The sequence below is a fragment of the Salmo salar genome, chromosome ssa18 (assembly GCF_905237065.1).
Source record: "Salmo salar chromosome ssa18, Ssal_v3.1, whole genome shotgun sequence".
In the NCBI taxonomy this organism is placed as follows: domain Eukaryota; kingdom Metazoa; phylum Chordata; class Actinopteri; order Salmoniformes; family Salmonidae; genus Salmo; species Salmo salar.
In genome coordinates this window covers 18,084,600-18,108,890 of record NC_059459.1, presented here as the reverse complement: position 1 = coordinate 18,108,890, position 24,291 = coordinate 18,084,600, and the positions used below count along the sequence as shown (strand labels likewise).

The 24,291-nt window shown below is 44.0% G+C and overlaps 1 protein-coding gene across 17 annotated transcripts in view; it reads left to right on the top strand.

Moving 5' to 3' along the window:
* The window catches only part of LOC106577074 (regulating synaptic membrane exocytosis protein 1), a 71,291-nt gene extending 47,323 nt beyond the window's left edge, over positions 1-23,968 (top strand). For 7 of the 17 annotated variants that reach the window (XM_045700822.1, XM_045700835.1, XM_045700825.1 and 4 more), the window contains 14 exons: positions 577-639; positions 2,842-2,943; positions 3,372-3,449; positions 4,041-4,106; positions 4,410-4,475; positions 6,292-6,407; positions 6,717-6,865; positions 17,111-17,274; positions 17,423-17,634; positions 17,752-17,917; positions 18,046-18,158; positions 21,200-21,301; positions 21,405-21,544; positions 21,759-23,968. In XM_045700822.1, coding sequence (XP_045556778.1) covers positions 577-639; positions 2,842-2,943; positions 3,372-3,449; positions 4,041-4,106; positions 4,410-4,475; positions 6,292-6,407; positions 6,717-6,865; positions 17,111-17,274; positions 17,423-17,634; positions 17,752-17,917; positions 18,046-18,158; positions 21,200-21,301; positions 21,405-21,544; positions 21,759-21,974 — 1,753 coding nt within the window. In that variant the 3' untranslated portion in view covers positions 21,975-23,968. The remainder of the gene's footprint in view (positions 1-576; positions 640-2,841; positions 2,944-3,371; positions 3,450-4,040; positions 4,107-4,409; positions 4,476-6,291; positions 6,408-6,716; positions 6,866-17,110; positions 17,275-17,422; positions 17,635-17,751; positions 17,918-18,045; positions 18,159-21,199; positions 21,302-21,404; positions 21,545-21,758) is intronic. The other 10 variants (XM_045700834.1, XM_045700832.1, XM_045700823.1 and 7 more) reach the window with 9 other exon arrangements.
* Positions 23,969-24,291: the final 323 nt, after the last annotated feature.

The following is a 24,291-nucleotide window of genomic DNA, read 5'->3' as shown; positions in this document are numbered from 1 at the left end:
GTGTGTGTGTGTGTGTGTGTGTGTGTGTGTGTGTGTGTGTGTGTGTGTGTGTGTGTGTGTGTGTGTGTGTGTGTGTGTGTGTGTGTGTGTGTGTGTGTGTGTGTGTGTACAATCAGGTAGCCATGGATTCCCTTTCCCTGCCATCTCTTTCAGTTCAGACAGTACCTTCGGTTTAATTTCTTCCTTTGTCTTCTTCTCTCTGTCTTTCTGTGATTCAGTATAATGAATTGTGGGGACTATGTTTGGATATGGCTGGCCACTTGTTTGTTTGGTCTCTGTTGTTTGTTGATTCAGACTCGATTATGTTATTGCCATGAGACAAGAGTTGCTGTCATCGGAGTATGTAGAAGTTTCCCCTAACCACTGATACAGGGTCAGATTTGTTCATCCCCTGTAATGGTTAGGGTTGGGAAATGGGGTAGAATCATCTGATCCTAGATCTATGGTTAGGGGTAACTTCTACCTGTCCCATTGTTCTCCGCTGGCTCAGCTTTGTATCGCTGTTCTTTCTCTGTCCTCTGGTTTGGCTTCGTTGTTTACTTCCTCATGTGTCATCCATCCCCATGGTAACTACAGTGAGGTCATCCTGATCCACCAGTCAATGCGGGGCAAAAGTGCAGAATGCCTACACACTGAAAGGTAAACAGGTGTCATCACATGTTTTATTTGATATTGTAATATTATTATTAGTAGTGGTAGTATTAGATATGATCATCATCCTCATTCGCACTAGCCTTATCAACCTTTATCCTAAGCCTTTTTATACATGAATATTGGCGCTGCATAAAGACGGATGTATATTTCTTGATGACTTCACTCAATCTCCTAAATGCGTCTTATTCTGTCATAATGTGTGTGAGAGAGTAATGGACATTTCAGTGTGTCCATCCTGTCCCGTGTGACAGTGACGCAACCCACCCAGACATCAACACTGGGACTGTCCACTACTGACCGCACATAGCCTCTGCTGACCCTGGCCAATGCCTGAGGGGCAGCTAGTTATTCAGAGTTAGCGTCATGTAGCTATTCTGGTCCATTCATGGCCGAAATAATGTTCCTCCAACATTAGAGGCCACTTTAGTTCAGTGCGTTACTGGACGGCAGGTAGTCTAGCTGTTAAGAGCGTTGGGCCAGTAACCCAAAGGTTGCTGGTTTGGAACCGGCTAGGTGAAACATTTGTCGATGTGCCCTTGAGCAAGGCACTTAACCCTAATCGCTGCTGTAAGTCGCTCTGGATAAGAGTGTCTGTAAAAATGTAAAAGATCCAGTATATTGGACAAAGGTGCAATACTGTCCCAGTGAGCCCACCCACATAGGTAAGTGGTAAAGTATGGCTGGTAGAGGCTGGAAAAGCCTGACATACATGCACTCAGCTGGCATGCTGCTCTCCTGTCTTTCTTTGGTAGTATTTTAGGAACCATGTTTACATTCTGTTAATCCATCTTCCTCCTTCCCCGTTTTCTATCTACGTCTCCTGCATGCACACATACGTCACACGACTCACCCCAGGGGCTCTTCTAGACACAGTACCACACTACCCCCTAAGATGCCTCTCTTAGTCAATGGCATCCACAAGGACATTTACAGGTACGTGGAAGAAGAGAGCAAGGTTGTGTTAGAAAATGGCCCCCCTCCTAACTTTGTACCGCCGTCAGTGTTGATACTTCTGTAGTTTTATGTTCAGGAGGTAATATCCCTTGAGTTGACCTCGTATAACTACATCATATGCACCCGACTGTATCCTGGTCTTACTGATGTTTATCTTCCGTATTTTTTGTGATGAATTCCATCAATTGACTTGGAGCAAGAATTGAAAGTAGTTCAGTTTGCGCTCCAAAAACAGTTATCTTGCCCATATGAGTATTGTCCATAGTTGTAGGCTACCACATCCTTTCCCACTCTTGGCCTCTGTTTGTTTGATGTTAAGTTGGTTTTTGTTGTCTGTTTATTGCATGCTTTTTCTATGTTACTCTTTTCATTGTCTTGAGTAAAGTTCCACACTGCCTGCATGTCTAAAGACTTGCTCAATGGTGCGATCCAGCGTTGTCACGGCAATACGCAGCTCTTTCACACAACCTGTTCTCAGGTTTACAGATGAGATCACCATTAGGTAAGACACACACACCTTCAGCCCTCAATGACCTCCTCATACCATGTTCACCAACTCTTCTGACAACCGGAGAACAGGTCTCCATGACAACCTGGCTATCTCACTACCTGACAATGTCTTCAGTGTTGGGGAAGTTACTCTGAAAATATCTTTTTCCAAGCTACCGGTTACTTCTCACTCTAAAAGTTAAGCTACACTAAAGCTAGCCTTATGAAAATATAGTCTACTTAACTTACTAAGTAAGTTTCTATGAAAAAGTAGTTAACTGCGAAAAAGTATCATATTTAAATCTGAAATGTCATGGACTAAAAACTATGTTTCAAGTGAGAATTTGGCAGGTCTAATGCTAACAAAAAAAAAAGGAAATTCTTGTCTACCACCCATATTTTATTTTTGCAAAAAAAGTAGTGTGTACTTCCAGTTGTTAGCTACACCACTACATGGTAATAAAGTATTTAACTACTGAAAACACTACCAAGATTGGAATTTAGTTCAAATACAACTGTCAATGCAGTTAAGTTACTAATTGAAATACATATAGTTCACTACTCCCCAACGCTGAATGACTTGTATTGACTCCAATCAATCGTCTAATCACTTAAAACAACGTTCAGACTAGCATGTCCTTTATGATTTAGGAACCTAACATCTCTTTCTTTTCCATTTTCCTCTTCTTTGTTCTGTGTCCGCTCCTCTCCGCTCCTGCATTGGATGGCATGTTATTGAGCTAGTGATCTACATACCTCTCTGGACAGGGTTAAGACTAGGAGTGCTAGCACCAACTGTCTGAACCCAGAAAGGAACCATAGTGTTCCTTCACCAGATCCCCAAAGGTACCAGCCCACTGACCTGTACACTGCCTGCATCCAGCCTCAGACAATCTACCACCTGTGTGTGTGTGTGAGAGTGTGAGTTTGTTGAGGACGGTGTGGTGGATGTAGTTTTAAGTACACTCTTAAGGTTTGTGTAAAAGGATTGGTATAGTGCTAGTGCAAAGTAGTGCAGTATCTGTAGTAATCCATTCTCTTTGTAGAGTCTGCTGGAGTGACTGTTTGTACATAGCTACTTTATGAGATGCCTTAAAGGGAGGGTCCTTTTTTGTGGGAGGAGTCTGAAATGATCTGTGCATTTTTGTGGGAACAGCCTTAAACTGAGACTCAGAGATAGACCCATGAACTTGATACAGCCCCTATGAGAGTGCAGGTGATCCATGATGCATGTGTTTCTCTGTGTGTCCACCGTGGGTGCTGCTGGGTCTCAGCTGCTCCCAGTCTCTGCCCCGCAGACGCCCCGCCAGCCCCAGGATTCTAATCCAACACGCCTCCCCAGAAGACGACAGGTACCCCTTCCCCACCGCTCCCACCCCCACCCCCCATCCCCCCTGTTAGCAGCTGACCCCAACCCTAACCCCCACGCCTGTACTAAACCCAAATGCAAACACTAATAATTAGCTAACTTCTAACCCTAAACGTATCGCAATCGATCATTTTTCTCAATGGGACTATGTACAGGGTCTTTTGGCATAGTATGGACTAGTGTCTTGCGTTTGTTCCTTAGAATCCCTGTGGCTTGTAGTTTTTATTCTAGAATCTAACAGTCTGTAGTTTGTGTTCCACAATCCAGATAGTATTCTAGCATTCTAGCAGCCTCTAACTTCTCCTTTAGAATCGCTGAGCTATTTTGCTTTTTTAGTCTAGGAATTGATAAGGAGTTCAGATGTTTTTGTATGTCTACTGCATTGGCCAACTGAGCTTTTATCATTAACGGTAATGTGTGTCTTTCATATTCCTAACAAATTCAACATAATTCAGGATTAAAGTTGAGTTTATATCTATGTAAGTGTTGTGTGTGTGTAAGTGTGTCTGTTTGTGTGTGTGTGTGTTTCTCATCATGTCATCTAATCACCCTCGTGTTTGTGGTGTGTATGAAGCAAGTGGATGATGGAACCTCTAGTACCTAGACAGGAGACAGTTAACCACCTCAGTGCAAAGAAGAGGTACACACACACACATACATACATACACACACATTACTTGTTCAATGGCTACATATGTGATGCTTCTTCATGATCATTGTTCCATACTCCATATTCCATTGATGTGTATTGACAACTTAATCAAATCAATCGCCTAACTGGCTTGTCTTCTGTAGAGCATAAGGCTAGACGTTTCATTACGAATAGAAAATCTGACTTCTCTCACTTACCCCAGCTGTTTACCCCTGTCCCATACTCTCTCCGTTTATTTATTCATCCCTCCATCCGTTTGTTTCTGTTTTCCACTCATCTCCCATCTCCCAGGCAAACTCGGAGCCTGGACTCATCCACCTGTCACACTCTGGGCAAGAAGCTCCCTGACAACGACAGGTAAGGGGGCCAACCATAACATATACCCTGATTTTTGTTTTTCAACATCATCACTTCTGGCCCAATCCTCAAACTTTCATAAAATCTCCCATTCACATCAGTACAGAATTGAAATTAAAGTTTGAGTCGAGCATGTGAATCTCATTGCGAGATTCATCCTGCCATCATAGTCTGTCCCCTCCCACAAATTCCCAGTCTAGGATGAAGTTCCCTTTAGACACTGATCTAAGATCAGTTTTCCCCCACAATAATTGAGGTTAGGATTTGTTTGTGGTAAACTGATCCTAAATCTGTACCAAATGGTGACTTTTACCTCTAGTGGGGGTCCCCCTCTTTTCTGTCCACCAGTTCATCCACATTACCACAATTTTAAACGTTGATTTTGGAATAATCTATCAGATTAAGTCACGTACACATGTACTGTACTGGGCTGCAGTGCAGTACAGCGGTTAGCATGGGGATGCTAACATAAGCATGCGTGGGTCAGGATTCGCTGAGATGGAGGCAAGATGAGCTTGCGTTTGTAATTGGCAGTTCAGTATCAAGGTGGGGTCTTTCCTAATATGGAATCAGGTTGTTTGACCTGCACCTTTAACGATGGTTTCTTCTGAGATGTCTCTCACACTGTGTATGCTGATTTCAATATGTTTGACAAAGCTTCTTCTTTTTCATAATTTTTCCTTTTTTTCATCTTTTCCTTTTTGCCTCTATTCTGTTCTTTTCTTTCATTTTTGCATGCTGCGACTTTGTGCACACGGTGTGTATGGTGTGTGTGGTGTGTGTGGTGTGTGTGGTGTGTGTGTGGTGTGTGTGGTGTGTGTGGTGTGTATGGTGTGTGTGGTGTGTGTGGTGTGTATGGTGTGTATGGTGTGTGGTGTGTGTGGTGTGTATGCTGTGTGTGTTGCATATGGTGTGTGTGGTGTGTGTGTTGCGGCCCCCAGAATAAAGCCCACCTCCATCCTGAGAGGGTCCCAAGGACGGCCCCCTCCCCTGCGGCCGCTCGGTAAGGGGACCCTCCGAGAGTTGGCCCCGGGCTCACCCAAACCATACAGGTGCTGACCTCTGACCCCTCACCTCAGTCCCCTTGGAGGAGCGGCCTGAGAGAGATAGAGCTGTTGCCTTCCTCCATGATTCCACTGCCTATAATGCACTATTTATTTGATATTGTACCCCAGCCATGGGCCAGTGTGTGGTGGGTTGTGTGTGTGTGTGTGTGTGTGTGTGTGTGTGTGTGTGTGTGTGTGTGTGTGTGTGTGTGTGTGTGTGTGTGTGCGTTTGTGTGTAAGTGTACACTGAGTGTACAAAACATTAAGAACATAACATAGATGACCAGGTGAATCCAGGTGAAAGCTATGATCCCTGTATTGATGTCACTTGTTAAATCCACTTCAATCAGTGTAGATGAACGGGAGGAGACAGGCTAAAGAAGGATTTTTAAACCTTGAGACAATTTAGACATGGATTGTGTGTGCCATTGAGAGGGTGAATGGGCAAGACAAAAGGGGTAGGGTGGATTGCCACTCAATATTAGGAAGGTGTCCTTAATGTTTTGTACACTCAATAATGCTAATTGTCTACGTTTTTCACGGTCTAAATGTATCAAGCTCTTTTTGCTACAAGACCTCACACCAGCCACCAGTAGTACACTTCCCCTCACTTTCCTACCAAGCTTGACTCTGTCTCGTGCTCTTCTTAGTTCCAATGTGTCAAAACTCTGTGTCTAACAGTGAATCTAGTAGTGGGTGCATTCTCTCATCCTCTCTCTCGTTCCATCTCTCTCTCTCTCTCTCTCTCTCTCTCTCTCTCTCTCTCTCAGGGGCCACCTCCAAGGTGGTGCGTCTCTGTCCTCCTCAGTGATGTCCTCGTCAGCAGCTCGCAGGGTCAGACAACTCCCACAGGTCCCAGACAAGAGCAGCAGCCCCGTAGAGCAAGGTGTGTGTGGCTTTCTTGACTTGATTTTGTCTGTAAACGTGAGTGAGTGAGTGAGTGAGTGAGTGAGTGGTGATATGTGTGTGGTGATTAAATGTGTGTGTGTGTGTGTGTGTGTGTTTGTTTGTGTGTGTGTGTGTGTGTGTGTGTGTTTGTGTGTGGTGATTAAATGTGGGTGTGTGGTGATTAAATGTGTGTGTGGGTGATTAAATGTGGGTGAGTGGTGATTAATTGTGATTGTGTGGTGATTAAATGTGAGTGTGGGTGTGCATATTTTTGCTGATTCCTCCCTGTATGTGTGTGTGTGTCTAGCCCTAGCAGCAGAAGAGCGTGTTCGTCAGCTCCAGATGAAGGTGCAGCAGAGGGACTCCTACAGGAGTTCTGCTGCTCCGTCCACTTCCAGCAGGGATGTGGAGAGGGTGCTCAAGAGCAAACGCGAGGTCAGTCACCTGTCACTTGAGGTCAGCCCCTAACCCTAACCCTCTTTGTATGTCTCCCTCTCTGTCCCTCTCTCTCTCTTGCTCCCCATATCTCTGTCCGTTCATTCCTCTCAATTCAATTCAATTCAAGAGGCTTTATTGGCATGGGAAACATATGTTAACATTGCCAAAGCAAGTGGAGTAGATAATATACAAAAGTGAAATAAACAATAAAAATGAACAGTAAACATTACACTCACAGAAGTTCCAAAAGAATAAAGACATTACAAATGTCATATTATGTACAGTTGAAGTCTGAAGTTTACATACACCTTAGCTAAATACATGTAAACTCAGTTTTTCTTAATTCCTGACATTTAATCCTAGTAAAAATCCCCAGTCTTAGGTCAGCTAGGATCACCACTTTATTTTAAGAATGTGAAATGTCAGAGTATTAGTGGAGAGAATGATTTATTTATCAGCTTTTATTTCTTTCATCACATTCCCAGTGGGTCAGAAGTTTACATACACTCAATTAGTATTTGGTAGCATTGCCTTTAAACTGTTTAACTTGGGTCAAACGTTTCGGGTAGCCTTCCACAAGCTTCCCACAATAAGTTGGGTGAATTTTGGCCCATTCCTCCTGACAGAGCTGGTGTAACGGAGTCAGGTTTGTAGGCCTCCTTGCTCGCACACGCTTTTTCAGTTCTGCCCAAAAATGTTCTATCGGATTGAGGTCAGGGCTTTGTGATGGCCACTCTAATACCTTGACTTTGTTGTCCTTAAGCCATTTTGCCACAACTTTGGAAGTATGCTTGGGGTCATTGTCCACTTGGAATACCCATTTGCGACCAAGCTTTAACTTCCTGACTGATGTCTTGAGATGTTGCTTCAGTATATCAACTTTTCAGGGAAGTTAGAAACCAATATACACAGGCAGTTAGAAAAGCCAAGGCTAGCTTTTTCAAGCAGAAATTTGCTTCCTGCAACACAAACTCAAAAAAGTTCTGGGCCACTGTAAAGTCCATGGAGAATAAGAGCACTTTCTCCCAGCTGCCCACTGCACTGAGGATAGGAAACTCTGTCACCACCGATAAATCCACTATAATTGAGAATTTCAATAAGCATTTTTCTACGGCTGGCCATGCTTTACACCTGGCTACCCCTACCCCGGTCAACAGCACTGCACCCCCCACAGCAACTCGCCCAAGCCTTCCCCATTATCTCCTTCTCCCAAATCCAGTCAGCTGATGTTCTGAAAGAGCTGCAAAATCTGGACCCCTACAAATCAACCAGGCTAGACAATCTGGACCCTTTCTTTCTAAAATTATCTGCCGAAATTGTTGCAACCACTATTACTAGCCTGTTCAATCTCTCTTTCGTGTCGTCTGAGATTTCCAAAGATTGGAAAGCAGCTGCGGTCATCCCCCTCTTCAAAGGGTGGGACACTCTTGACCCAAACTGCTACAGACCTATATCTATCCTACCCTGCCTTTCTAAGGTCTTCGAAAGCCAAGTCAACAAACAGATTACCGACCATTTCGAATCCCACCGCACCTTCTCCGCTATGCAATCTGGTTTCAGAGCTGGTCATGGGTGCACCTCAGCCACGCTCAAGGTCCTAAACGATATCTTAACCGCCATTGATAAGAAACAATACTGTGCAGCTGTATTCATTGACCTGGCCAAGGCTTTCGACTCTGTCAATCACCACATCCTCATCGGCAAACTCAATAGTCTTGGTTTCTCTAATGATTGCCTCGCCTGGTTCACCAACTACTTCTCTGATAGAGTTCAGTGTGTCAAATCGGAGGGCCTGTTGTCCGGACCTCTGGCAGTCTCTATGGGGGTGCCACAGGGTTCAATTATTTGGCCGACTCTCTTCTCTGTATACGTCAATGATGTCGCTCTTGCTGCTGGTGAGTCTCTGATCCACCTCTACGCAGACGACACCATTCTGTATACTTCTGGCCCTTCTTTGGACACTGTGTTAACAACCCTCCAGACGAGCTTCAATGCCATACAACTCTCCTTCCGTGGCCTCCAACTGCTCTTAAATACAAGTAAAACTAAATGCATGCTCTTCAACCGATCGCTGCCTGCACCTGCCCGCCCGTCCAGCATCACTACTCTGGACGGTTCTGACTTAGAATATGTGGACAACTACAAATACCTAGGTGTATGGTTAGACTGTAAACTCTCCTTCCAGACTCACATCAAACATCTCCAATCCAAAGTTAAATCTAGAATTGGCTTCCTATTTTGCAACAAAGCATCCTTCACTCATGCTGCCAAACATACCCTCGTAAATCTGACCATCCTACCGATCCTCGACTTCGGCGATGTCATTTACAAAATAGCCTCCAATACCCTACTCAATAAATTGGATGCAGTCTATCACAGTGCCATCCGTTTTGTCACCAAAGCCCCATATACTACCCACCACTGCTACCTCTACGCTCTCGTTGGATGGCCCTCGCTTCATACTCGTCGCCAAACCCACTGGCTCCAGGTCATCTACAAGACCCTGCTAGGTAAAGTCCCCCCTTATCTCAGCTCGCTGGTCACCATTGCAGCACCCACCTTTAGCATGCGCTCCAGCAGGTATATCTCACTGGTCACTCCCAAAGCCAATTCCTCCTTTGGCCGCCTCTCCTTCCAGTTCTCTGCTGCCAATGACTGGAACGAACTACAAAAATCTCTGAAACTGGAAACACTTATCTCCCTCACTAGCTTTAAGCACCAGCTGTCAGAGCAGCTCACAGATTACTGCACCTGTACATAGCCCATCTATAATTTATCCCAAACATCTACCTCTTCCCCTACTGTATTTATTTATTTATTTATTTTGCTCTTTTGCACCCCATTATTTATATTCCTACTTTGCACTTTCTTCCAGTGCAAATCTACCATTCCAGTGTTTTACTTGCTATATTGTATGTACTTCGCCACCATGGCCTTTTTGTGCCCCTCATTTGCTCACATTGTATATAGACCTACTTTTTTACTGTATTATTGACTGTATGTTTGTTTTACTCCATGTGTAGCTCTGTGTTGTTGTATGTGTCAAACTGCTTTGCTTTATCTTGGCCAGGTCGTAATTGTAAATGAGAACTTGTTCTCAACTTGCCTACCTGGTTAAATAAAGGTGAAATAAAAATAAAAATATCCACATAATTTTCCTACCTCATGATGCCATCTATTTTGTGAAGTACACCAGACCCTCCTGCAGCAAAGCACCCCCACAACATGATGCTGCCACCCCGTGCTTCACGGTTGGGATGGTGTTCTTCGGCTTGCAAGTCTCCCCTTTTTTTCTCCAAACATAATGATGGTCGTTATGGCCAAACAGTTCTATTTTTGTTTCATCAGACCAGAGGACATTTCTCCAAAAAGTACGATCTTTGTTCCCATGTGCAGTTACAAACCATAGTCTGGCTTTTTTATGGCGGTTTTGGAGCAGTGGCTTCTTCCTTGCTGAGCGGCGTTTCAGTTTATGTCGATATAGGACTCGTTTTACTGATACTTTTGTACCTGTTTCCTCCAGCAACTTCACAAGGTCTTTTGCTATTGTTCTGGGATTGATTTGCACTTTTCGCACAAAAGTACGTTCATCTCTAGGAGACAGAACGCGTCTCCTTCCTGAGCGGTATGACGGCTGCATCGTCCCATGATGTTTATACTTGCATACTATTGTTTGTACAGATGAACCCAAGGATGAACCAGACATGTGGAGGTCTACAATTTTTTTCTGAGGTCTTGGCTGATTTCTTTTGATTTTGCCATGATGTCAAGCAAAGAGGCACTTAGTTTGAAGGTAGGCCTTGAAATACATCCACATGTACACCTCCAGTTGACTCAAATTATGTCAATTAGCCTATCAGAAGCTTCTAAAGCCATGACATAATTTTCTGGAATTTTCCAAGCTGTTTAAAGGCACAGTCAACTTAGTGTATGTAAACTTCTGACCCACTAGAATTGTGATACAGTGAGTTATAAGTGAAATAATCTGTCTGTAAACAATTGTTGGAAAAATTCTTGTGTCATGCACAAAGTAGATGTCCTAACCGACTTGCCAAAACTATAGTTTGTTAACAAGAAATTTGTGGAGTGGTTGAAAAACAAGTTTTAATGACTCCAACCTAAGTGTATCTAAACTTCCGACTTCAACTGAATATATATATGGTGTTGTAACGATGTACAAATGGTTAAAGTACAAAAGGGGAAATAAATAAGCATAAATGTGGGTTGTATTTACAATGGTGTTTGTTCTTCACTGGTTGACCTTTTCTTGTGGCAACAGGTCACAAATCTTTCTGCTGTGATGGCACACTGTTATTTCACCCAGTAGATATGGGAGTTTATCAAAATCGGGTTTGTTTTCAAATTCTTTGTGGATCTGTGTAATCTGAGGGAAATATGTGTCTCTAATTTGGTCATACATTGGGCAGGAGATTAGGAAGTGCAGCTCAGTTTCCACCTCATTTTGTGTGCATTGTGCACATAGCCTGTCTTTTCTTGAGAGCCAGGTCTGCCTACGGCGGCCTTTCTCAATAGCATGGCTATGGTCACTGAGTCTGTACATAGTCAAAGCTTTCCTTAAGTTTGAGTCAGTCACAGTGGTCAGGTATTCTGCCACTGTGTACTCTCTGTTTAGGGCCAAATAGCATTCTAGTTTTCTCCGTTTTTTTGTCGATTCTTTCCAATGTGTCAAGTAATGATCTTTTTGTTTTCTCCTGATTTGGTTGGGTCTAATTGTGTTGCTGTCCTGGGGCTATGTGGGGTGTGTTTGTGTTTGTGAACAGAGCCCCAGGACCAGCTTGCTTAGGGGACTCTTCTCCAGGTTCATCTCTCTGTAGGTGATGGTTTTGTTATGGAAGGTTTGGAAATCGCTACCTTTTAGGTGGTTGTAGAATTGAACAGCTCTTTTTTGGATTTTGATAATTAGCGGGTATCAGCCTAATTCTGCTCTGCATGCATTATTTGGTGTTCTACGTTGTACACTGAGGATATTTTTGCAGAATTCTGCATGCAGAGTCTCAATTTAGTGTTTGTCCCATTTTGTGAAATCTTGGTTGATGAGCAGACCCCAGACCTCACAACCATAAAGGGCAATGAGTTCTATAACTGATTCAAGTATTTTTAGCCAGATCCTAATTGGTATGTCGAATTTTATGTTCCTTTTGATGGCATAGAATGCCCTTCTTGCCTTGTCTCTCAGATCGTTCACAGCTTTGTGGAAGTTACCTGTGGCGCTGATGTTTAGGCCAAGGTATGTATAGCTTTTTGTGTGCTCTAGGCTAACGGTGTCTAGATGGCATTTGTATTTGTGGTCCTGGCGACTGGACCTTTTTTGGAACACCATTATTTTGGTCTTACTGAGATTTACTGTCAGGGCCCAGGTCTAGCTGAAACTGTGCAGAAGATCTAGGTGCTGCTGTAGGCCATCCTTGATTGGTGACAGAAACACCAGATCATCAGCAAACAGTAGACATTTGACTTCAGATTCTAGTAGGGTGAGGCCGGGTGCTGCAGACTTTTCTAGTGCCCTCGCCAATTTGTTGATATATATGTTGAAGAGGGTGGGGCTTAAGCTGCATCCCTGTCTCATCCAACGGCCCTGTGTGTTTTTTGCCTATTTTAACAGCACACTTGTTGTTTGTGTACATGGATTTTATAATGTCGTATGTTTTTCCCCAAACACCACTTTCCATCAATTTGTATAGCAGACCCTCATGCCAAAATAATTTGGTAAAAAGCCAATTTGACATTTGCTCAGTACATTGCTTTCACTGAGGAAATGTACGAGTCTGCTGTTAATGATAATGCAGAGGATTTTCCCAACGTTGCTGTTGACGCATATCCCACAGTAGTTATTGGGGTCAAATTTGTCTCCACTTTTGTGGATTGGAGTGATCAGTCAGTCCTTGGTTCCAAATATTGGGGAAGATGCCAGAGCTAAGGATGATGAAAAAGAGTTTTAGTATAGCCAATTGGAATTTGTTGTCTGTATATTTGATCATTTCATTGAGGATACCATCAACACCACAGGCCTTTTTGGGTTGGAGGGTTTTTATTTTGTCCTATAGTTCATTCAAGGTAATTGCAGAATCCAGTGGGTTCTGGTAGTCTTTAATAGTTGATTCTAAGATTTGTATTTGATCATGTATATGATTTTGCTGTTTGTTCTTCGTTATAGAGCCAAAAAGATTGGAGAAGTGGTTTACCTATACATCTTCCTTTTGGATAGATAATTCTTTGTGTTATTGTTTGTTTAGAGTTTTCCAATTTTCCCAGAAGTGGTTAGAGTCTATGGATTTTTCAATTACATTGAGCTGATTTCTGACATGCTGTTCCTTCTTTTTCCGTAGTGTATTTCTGTATTGTTTTAGTGATTCACCATAGTGAAGGTGTAGACTCAGGTTTTCCGGGTCTCTATGTTTTTGGTTGGACAGGATTCTCAATTTCTTTCTTAGATTGTTGCATTCTTCATCAAACCATTTGTCATTGTTGTTAATTTTCTTCGGTTTTCTATTTGAGATTTTTAGATTTGATAGAGAAGCTGAGAGGTCAAATATACTGTTAAGATTTTCTACTGCCAAGTTTACACCATCACTATTACAGTGGAACGTTTTGTCCAGGAAGTTGTCTAAAAGGGATTGAATTTGTTGTTGCCTAATTGTTTTTTGGTAGGTTTCCAAACTACATTCCTTCCCTCTATAGCATTTCTTAATATTACTCAGTTCCTTTGGCTTTGATGCCTCATGATTGAGTATTGCTCTGTTCAAGTAGACTGTGATTTTGCTGTGGTCTGATAGGGGTGTCAGTGGGCTGACTGTGAACGCTCTGAGAGACTCTGGGTTGAGGTCAGTGATAAAGTAGTCTACAGTACTACTGCCAAGAGATGAGCTATAGGTGTACCTACCATAGAAGTCCCTTCAAAGACAACCATTGACTATGTACATATCCAGCGTGTGACAGAGCTACAGGAGTTGTGACCTGTTTTTGTTGGTTATGTTGTCGTAGTTGTGCCTAGAGGGGCATATGGGGGAGGGAATGCTGTCACCTCCAGGCAGGTGTTTGTCCCCCTGTGTGCTGGGGGTGTCAGGTTCTTGTCTGGTTCTGGCATTTAGGTCACCACAGACTAGTACCTGTCCCTGGGTCTGGAAATGATTGATTTCTGCCTCCAGGATGGAGAAGCTGTATTCATTAAAGTATGGGATTCTAGTGGGGGGGATACAGGTAGAACACAGGACAACATTTTTCTCAGTTAAGATGATTTCCTTTTGAATTTCTAGCCAAATGTAAAATGTTCCTGTTTTGATGAATTTAATGGAGTGAGTAAGGTCTGCTCAATACCAAATTAGCTTTCCCCCTTGAGTCCCTTCCCTGTTTCACACCTGGTAGTTTGGTGGATGGGACTACCAGCTCTCTGTAACCTAGAGGGCAACCAGCGGGTCCGTCTCCTCTATACCAGGTTTCTTGTAGGATGACAATGTCTGTATTTCCGATTTCTTTGATGAAGTCCAGGTTCCTGCTCTTTAGGCCAAAGGCAGATGACCTCAGGTCTTGGATATTCCAGGATGAGATAGTGAAGGCTTTGTGTTCCATAAAGTGTCCAATGTTGTTGGTCATGTGGTTTGGCCTCAGGCCAGTAACTGTGAGCAGAGCATTCTGAGCATCTGGTACATGCCATTGGCTTGGGATAGAGTAAGAGTGGGCATTGGGTCTGTTTGCACGCTCACGGCCTGGGCGTATGTGTGACTTCCATGTTGAGGCCCTCTTTGCGGGGGTGGGGTGCATGGGGTGGGCAGGAGGGGCATAGGTCTGATCTGAGGGGACCTAAATGGAGTGTGGGCATGGTTGACTTGGGTGGGGTGTTGATTGGTTGTGGTGGGGGTGTGTAGGTGGCTGGTGGTGCTGTGGTCTGGATGTAGGTCCTCTCAGCGTGGGTCCTCTATGTGTAGGTCCGGGGGGGGGGGGGTCCCGCAGGTCTGGAAGAGTGTCTCGCTGGTCTGGGCGGGGTGTCTATTGATCTGTTGCTCCTGTGTGAAGTGTTGACAGCTGGCTGCGTTTGACAGCGATGTCCTTTAGAGTCCGGCGAAGGTGGGCACTGCTGCCTTGTATAGGTGGTCCTGGTCACAGAGGCTGTTCAAGTCCAGGGTGGAGTGGTGGGCCAGGAAAACATTTGGTTTTGAGGCTCAGTCACGCGAAATACTTGCGTTTACCCGCTGTATGGTAGCAGGGTGGAAGTATTTTCGTGGTAGCAGGGTGGAGATAACCACTTGTGCGTTGGGGAAAGTAGAAGAAGCTTTTTCTATCACTCCCTTCAGTGCTGTGGCCATCCTTTCCTGCTGGGCTCTCAGGTCGTTTGTGCCTGTGTGTATTATTATGTGTCTGGGTGAACCTAGTTGGTCCTCAGACAGAAAGTCTAGGGCGTGCTGGGTGTTTGGACACCAGAGTTTAGTTTTTCTTCTTGTATATATTTCCCATTTGAGTCCATAAGGAGTACAATCTGTGTCTTGTGTATGTCCTCAGTGGGTGTGGGGGGTTGTCAGGAGGGCTATCAGGGTGGCAGACAGGGGGGGTGCTCAGATGGGGTGAGATCCCCTGGGCTTGGGGTGCTTCGTTTGTCTGTTCTGCTGTGATGTCGACGCTATGGTCAGGGTCTGGTGTGGACTGTTCTGCTCTGGTGACGAGACTTTTGTCGGGAGCTGAGGTGGGCTGTTCTGCTGGCTTCTCTGCGGGGTTGGCCACCTCTCTAGTGGGTTGTTCTCTGTCAAACGCCATCCCCTCACCCTCTCCTCCAGCAGTCTGATCCTCTCCTCTAGTGCTCTGTTCTTCTGCTCTTGCTTTTTATATTGTTGAAGTTGTCTCACCACAGTCCAGAGTGCAGATATGTCTCTCTCCACCTCCAGCTCTCCGGGTCTGGTTAAGGGGGTGTTGTTGTGCCGGACTGTTGTCTGGGTTTGGGTCTGTGCTGACTGGAGTGTAATCACCTGCTGTTCCAGCTCCACCTGCCTTACCTCCAGCTGGGTAAATGTATCCTTCATTTCAAAGAGGAGGTAGTACTCTGTGCTGGGAGGTTGACATTCCGCTTGGGGTTGCATGTCTGTGGGGTTATATAATGAAGAGGTCTTGGGGTTGCACGTCTGTGGGGTTATATAATGAAGAGGTCTGGTCTGACCTGCTCGGGGTGGGGGTATCTTTCTCAAGGGAGACCTTCTCCTGCTGGGTGAATTCTTTGATTAGGTGAAAGTCCAGCTGAAACTGTTTGGGGTTGCCCTGTACCAATACTCTTCCAGACTTATAGAGATATATATTAGCTGACTCAGAGTCCTCGTTGTCTAGTATCCTGAGTTTCCACCCCTTGTTAACACCCCCCTCTCTTAACAGAGGGGTAGTGTGCTAATATAGCACTGTGCCATGCCAGGGGATGGTTTGTTTGGAAGATGAGGTTGCTGATGTTCCCATTTTTATAATAGTCAGCAAAAAGTGTCTCTTGATTTTCCATAAAGACCTTCATTTTGTGATCTTTTCTTGCCTTATCATTCTTTACATACACAGGGTACTGTATTTTAATTACCTCTGAACAGCGGGAGGCAGCTTCTAAGGCCTCTCCATTTGGTTGGAGTAGACTGTTCGACTCTCCTGACATTGTTGGGCTAAAGGGCTTTGACACCTCTCCCTTGGCACGTCAGTGCTAATTGAAGTTGTATCAAGCTTGGCAGCCTTAATTTAGCATTCAGCCCTTATAAAGTAATGTAATGTATTTTTCTTCTTGGCTTTTGGAGATAAAATATAGCTTCAGACTAAACATGACTCACTCAGTTCCAGGTTGGATGGTGTTTTCAGGTTTCTGTTGTTTTCCAGAGCATTTGCTGTATAGCGTTGGAATGATAATCTTTGGTAGTTGTAAGCCTTCCAGGTGATTCCGTAATTCCGTCCAAAATCAGGTTGTAGGTTTTGAGTTTTGATTTGGAGTGAAGGTTATGTTGTCGAGGGTAGCATCCTGTATATGTTCCTGACAAAAAAATCCAAGTTTATCTAACTCTAAATATATATATTTTTTAGGAGCTCATCTGACCTCTCTCCATCTCTCTGTCCCTCTCTCACTCCCCATATTTATGACCATCTCTCCATATTCATCTTGCCTCTCTCTCACCCCTCACTCCTCTATCCCCCTCTCAATTCAAAATAATTAAATTCAGTCAACTTTATTGGCATGAAATACATGTGTATATATATCTTGTCATCCTCTGTCCCTCTCTAATCCTCTCTCTCTAGCTGTATAAGGACCAGAGGAGAACCAGCTGTGAGAACGTATCCCGCAAGTCTTCAGACAGTGATGTCAGCGACGTGTCAGCCATCTCTCGCACCAGCAGTGCCTCCCGCATCAGTAGTACCAGCTACATATCCATCCAGTCAGAGAGACCCCGGGGACGCTTCAAGTAAAAAGAACCACACACACACACGCACACACACGCACCTGTGTGTTGCAGTAAAGACTACAAAATGTATTTGTCTGTCTGTGTGATTGTGTGTGTATGTGTGGTGTGCGTGTGTGTCGTGTGTATGTGTGTGTGTGTGTGTGTGTAGCAAGGCGATGCGTGCGTCAGGCCGCAGCATGTTGAAGAGCACCAGTGTGAGCGGTGAGATCTATGGCATTGAGCACACTGACGGCAGCCAATCAGATACAGCATTGGGCGGGGGCAAGAAGCGGCGCTCCAGCCTCAGCCAACGGGTGGTGGCCATTGTGGGCCTGCCCTCCAGACGCAGCTGCAGCACCTCACAACTCACCTCCCAGAAGGGTAATACAGACATACCATACAAACAAGACCCCATACACAAGCGTATCCAGCACCCATATAAAAACCAGTTGGTAATATGAATGTATTGTTGTTGTATTTGTTGTGTGTAAAAAAAAGCAGTGGTGGTGGATACTAAGAAGAAGGGCAAGAAAAAGAACAAAATTCAGATCCAGCGGAGTACAGAGGTGGGCATGGCTGTAGAGTACCCCCGCTCTGCCATGAACCGCCAGGCCAGCAGAGACTCAACTGACGGCAGCATGAACAGCTACAGCTCTGAGGGGAAGTCAGTATCTCTAGCCTCACTCTCTCTTTGACTGTAGTGATAGTGTCATTCTCACTTCAATGCTTATCCAGTCTAACGTTATTCTGATCTTCAGTAGTCTAACCCCAGTGTGTTTGTGTGTGTTCCAGTCTAATCTTCTCGGGGATGAGGCTGGGGGTTGACAGTCAGTTCAGTGACTTCCTGGATGGCCTTGGCCCCGCCCAACTGGTGGGCCGGCAAACATTAGCCACACCCGCCATGGGTGAGTGGCACAAAGGGATATGATGGACAGTAGTGATGCGTGGGTAAAATCGCTAAGGAAGCCAAGCCAGGGAAAAAAGCCATATTACAACCTACAGTATGTGTTGTGATAATTGCGTTGTTTACTCTATAACTTGTTAGTTCATATGCGTTGAAACCGTGATATATAGGCCTAAGGTCGAGACAATAAGAAGACACAGTGGCAGAATAAATTCAACCACACCTTTGTTTCATCACAATACCGGAGAGCAACCTCTGTCTGGTGAAGTTCACAAAGCATATTGCTTGTACAGTAACAAACAGTTACATGACCTACAGCATGGTCAATCAAGTTAATGTTTCTGACATTTTCGGACCACTAAACAACTATTGATTTAGAACCACAGAGAGTTACCGCCGAAAAGAAAACAGGAGCTGCCTCCACTATTCCAGCACCATTTGAACTTCAGCGTTTCAACATCATCAAATCACCTATGCTTAGTTTAACCTCTCTTGGGCAGGTGGGACGCTCACCCACGGTTCACACTATTCAACAGCCAGTGAAAAATCAGAGCGGCAAATTCAAAACCACAAAATGTCATAATTCAAAGTTCTCAAACATACGACTATTTTACACCATTTTAAAGATACACGTCTCCTTAATGTAACCACATTGTCCGATTTCAAAAAGGCTTTATGGCGAAAGCATAAAGTTAGATTATGTTAGGACAGTTCCAACACAAGAAAAAGCACACAGCCATTTTCCTAGCAAGGACAGGCGTCACAAAAACCAGAAAACCAGCTAAAATTATGCACTAACCTTTGACGATCTTCTTCAGATGACACTCCTAGGACATCATGTTACACAATACATGCATTGTTTGTTCGATAAAGTTCATATTTATATCCATAAACCCCATTTTACATTGGTGTGTGATGTTCAGAAAATATTTTGCCTCCAATACTGCCGGTGAATCAGCACAACAATTCACAAAAATACTCATCATAAACGTTGATAAAATATTAAACTGTTATTCAAAGAATTATAGATGAACATCTCCTTTATGCAAACGCTGTGACAGATTTGAAAAAAGCTTCACGAGGAAAGCACACTTTGCAATAATCTGAGTACTGCGCTCAGAAAAATACACTAGGCAATACAGATACCCGCCATTTTGGAGTCATCTAAAATCATAAATAGCATTAGAAATATTCACTTACCTTTGATGATCTTCATCAGAAGGCACTTCCAGAAATCCCAGGTCCACAATAAATGTTGCCGTGTTCGATAAAGTCCATAATTTATGTCCAAATAGCTCCTTGTTGTTAGCGCATTCAGTAAGCTACTCCAAGTGTAGGAAGCGCGCGGAAAATGTCACGACGAAAAGTTAAAAAAGTTATATTTACGTTCGTTCAAACATGTCAAACATTGTATGGCATCAATCTTTAGGGCCTTTATCACTTAGAACTTCAATAATATTCCAACCGGACGATTCCATTGTCTTGAAAAATGTTTTGGAACACAGCTACCTCTCACGTGAATGCGCGCCAATGAACTGATGTCCTTCCCTGGGTCACCAACTTCCCAGCCTTCTTGTTCGGTCTCTGTTCATCATAGATGCCTCAAACAACTTTCTAAAGACTGTTGACATCTAGTGGAAGCCTTAGGAAGTGCAAAATGAACCCTAAGTCACTGTGTGTTTGATAGGCAATGACTTGAAAGGACTACAAGCACCAGAATTCTCACTTCCTGGTTAAATTTTTCTCAGGTTTTTGCCTGCCATATGAGTTCTGTTATACTCACAGACATCATTCAAACAGTTTTAGAAACTTCAGAGTGTTTTCTATCCAAATCTACTAATAATATGCATATTCTAGTTCCTGGCCCCGAGTAGCAGGCCGTTTAATTTGGGTATGTTTTTCATCCGGCCGTGAAAATACTGCCCCCTACCCTAGAGAGGTTTTAATACAGTGACAACTAAAAGATATAAAAAATTATTTAGTTCAATAAACATAAGCTAAATATGATGTGGCTGTCCATGGTACCGATTGCTGTGTGTGTGTGTGTGTGTGTGTGTGTGTGTGTGTGTGTGTGTGTGTGTGTGTGTGTGTGTGTGTGTGTGTGTGTGTGTGTGTGTGTGTGTGTGTGTGTGTGTGTGTATATACAAGAAGTAAAAACATGTTGACTCACACTACTTGTAGAGAAACACCAATGCCATCCTCCTCTCTTTCATCACTCTGTCATTCAGTACACAATTTTAGTTGTTGTTGTCCTAGGCTACCTGGCTAAAATGCTTGATCGCTAACCTAAATTCTTTTCATGGGCAATGATGTGCCAGGCCAGCTAGTTAACATTAGCCTTCTACATCTAGCTACATATTGAAGTTCCATCCTCTCGGGCCAGGGGAACAACAAGGTATGAATTAATGGTTGGATCAGAATTGCTGTTATAATCATTGGCCAATAAGGAGGGAGAATTCAATAAAACCACAAGTCTAAATCCATATCTCTATCCATGGCTATTTAGGAAAGGAATCATTTTAGCTAGCTAGCTAGCTAGCCACTGGAGGACAGTGGCACAACGAGATGCAAAAATAAAATAAATTGTGTAAATGACGTACTGCTTTTAATCTGATGTGATTGGTGTAAAGCCAAATCCAAACTGGCTTCCCTTACACTTTTTTTGGGTGCGCAAGGACCATTCACAATTGAGCTCACTCAGTTTAGCTCAACACTGATTATTTCATATATTTTTTATATATTTTTTATGCCAATTGCTCTCTGGCTTCTCTTGCATTCAATGATATGGTCGGCAACAATGTCATACTCTTTTTGACCAGACGACATCAGATAGATGTGCTACACATACAGAGACAGAGGGGCGCTGTTTCACTCACTCGGATGCTTTCTCCGCTGAGATACAGTACATTAAGCCTCGTGAAACACAAGGGGTTGAAAGATACATTATTTTATGTTTTTATACATTTTTTAGGAACAATTTTTGGGGAAGCCATGATTCCCTTGAGTACACACCACTGATGATATACCGTGTATGGTTTACAGGAGATGTTCAGATCGGAATGATGGACAAAAAAGGCCAGCTAGAGGTGGAGGTGATTAGAGCCCGTGGCCTTACCCCCAAACCAGGGTCCAAATCACTCCCAGGTACCACACACATGCACACACACACACACACACAAAATCCCAGATAAGTGTGTCTGTTCTCCATTCCCTCACCTTTCTCCCCCACACCACTCTGTCTCTGCAGCTCCCTATGTCAAGGCCTACCTGCTGGATAACGGAGCCTGTAAAGCCAAAAAGAAAACCAAGATTGCACGTAAAACCCTGGAGCCTCTCTACCAGCAGGCCCTGCTGTTTGAGGAGAGCCCACAGGGGAAAGTCCTCCAGGTAATAACACCGGGGACTTTTACTGCTTGTGTGTGTGTGTGTGTGTGTGTGTGTGTGTGTGTGTGTGTGTGTGTGTGTGTGTGTGTGTGTGTGTGTGTGTGTGTGTGTGTGTGTGTGTGTGTGTGTGTGTGTGTGTGCGTGTGTGTGGTGTGTGATGCATACGTGCGTGCTTGAAAGTGTGCGTCATTGGCCTTATCTCTGTCCCTCTCCACAGGTAATAGTCTGGGGCGACTACGGGCGACTGGATCACAAATGCTTCATGGGAGTTGCACAGATCCTATTGGAGGAGCTGGACCTCTCCAGCACAGTGATTGGCTGGTACAAATTGTTTCCTCCTTCCTCATTGGTGGACCCTACCTTAGCCTCGCTTACGCGGCGGGCGTCCCAGACATCCCTGGACAGCTCAGGACCAGCTGGTATGCGCTCTTAGTGACCACAACGCAACCACAACCCCAAATGGAAAACAACCAATGGACCACAACTGACCAGAGTGCATGACCACATCCCTAGGGCCAAGATAGACCTTAAGCAAATCAAAGCCAGACAGAGAGATATAGATATACAGAGAAAGAGAGGGAGAGAGAGAACTAGCCAATCAAAGTTTAGCCAGAGTCAGACAATCATTTCCCATGCTTCCCTCCTTCCGTCTTCCCTCCTTTCTCTGGTCTGCTAGGGCCTTGCTCCTGAGTCTCACCTCTTCTATTTCTCATCCCTCCTTTTTATGTATCCATCCTCCTCCTCTCTGACATCTCCTTTTTTTGTCCCCTCTTTCTCCATTCCTCCTCTCCCTCCGTTGAGTGTGTTATGGCTTGTGCTCCTGAGATTGAAGGGACTCATGCAGCCCACTCTGTTAGGGGGCACAAGGGATGTCAGCCCAGGCTTGGTGTAGCCAATCAGTGAAGAGGTTATTGTGAGGCCATAAAGAATGTGCAGGAGACAAAGGGAAAAGATTGAAGACGCCCTGCCGACAGCTGCCCATCAAAATGCGTTTCAGCATTGAGGTCGTCATGGCGTCGCTATATCTGTGAGGATTGGCATGATTGCACAACCTGTTAGGTGAGGGAGACTGCACAGGTGAAAACAATACTTGTTCTAAGATCAAAGCAAGCACAAAAGCTTGATTCTTTTTCAGACAACTAATGGTTGCGAAAGAGGAAAAAAAGGGCCAAATTATGGTTAGATCTATTTTATTCCATATTCTATTTGCCTAGAGTTGAGAATGGTACCTAGAGTTTGCCTAGAGTTGAGAATGTTGAGAATGTGGTGCAGACTCTCTGTGTGCATATTTGGTTTCGAGTGACGGTGGTCTGCAGACCAGCAGAGGTCTCGTCACCCCCCGCGAGTGTGGCGGGCGCAGCATGACTCGGGACCCAGGCCCAAGCTGCATGCACATTTTTTTTGTAAAACAAAAGCCAGACGAATTACTTAAAAAGAGACTAGACTAAATGTGTGTTAGTTCCACATACTTTAGGCCAGCTTGTATGTTGCATGTACTTGTACAGTTTGCTCGTACTGAATATGAATACAAACAGAAAAGCCATCCGCCATCCAAGGGCGGACACCGGGGGAATAAGCTCCGCCCAGGCCACACCTCCCACTCTGCGTATGAATATCCATATTAGGAAGTCTCCAAAATACTTTTTTATTTTCTTGTGTTCCTTTTGAACCCTTTGGAGAACAGTGCTGTATCGTAGTACTGAGCAAACTGACTATCTGAGGAGCTAGGTGTTTTAACTATAGTCTTTGGCAGTGGGGCTAGGTAGAGAATGTGTGTATAAAAACAGAGATTAATGTATATGAAGTATAATTATGACATAAATGATAAAAGATATAGATATATATGATTATCAAATGAGTGTATCTGACTATACACCTATCACCTATAAACACACACACACTCGTTGTAAATATGAGTCAGGGGGACAATATTTACACACACAAAACGATCCAAACATTCCTAGTCCTATGGAAATAGATCTGAGCCCCTTGCCCTGTGCTTTGAGAGCCGCTGAGCGGTGCCCAACCACAAGGGGGAGCCAACAGACCTTTCAGTTTCTCCTCATAGCAGCCAAAACCAACATGACTATTTGCAACACATGCCACCTTGTTTCTTTAACCGCAAAACTTTAATCCCCGTATTTTCTCATGGTTTGGACTGAACTTAAAAACCCATAAAGATTTTGTTAGCTGACGTTTTAGTTGAACCTCTTGCGGTGCGGCCCACTGCCCTTTCCTTTGTCAGTATTACTCCACGATACTGATTGTTTACAGTCCATGAGTTTCCACTCAAAACACGATATCTAGGAAAGAAGTATTCACTTCAACATTTCTTGTTTGTATAACAGATGTGGCTCTACTGGTGTGTATGTTTTATATTCAAGAGTTCATTTTTATTATTTACAAATAAAAGACTGTGGAAGAAAATGGTGGGCAAATCGACTCCGGTTTTTGACTTGCCCTTGTAGATAAACAGGGTATATGATGATGAAAACGATGAACTTAACTACCGCAAAATGGCTGCTGAGCAGTACAAAGAAGTCAACATGTTCATGCGCCAACATATTAAGCGATTTAACAACTTTTTAATGACTTTCCCTTACCTTAATCCTAACCTTAACCCTCAACGAAGGTAGATGCTGCACATCAAGGGTGGGCTGATGTGGATTGGCCCCCTTTACAACGCCAAGCACTTTGAAGCATATGAAGTGCTACTAAAGCCATTGTTCGGTATCATTATTTGTCAACTG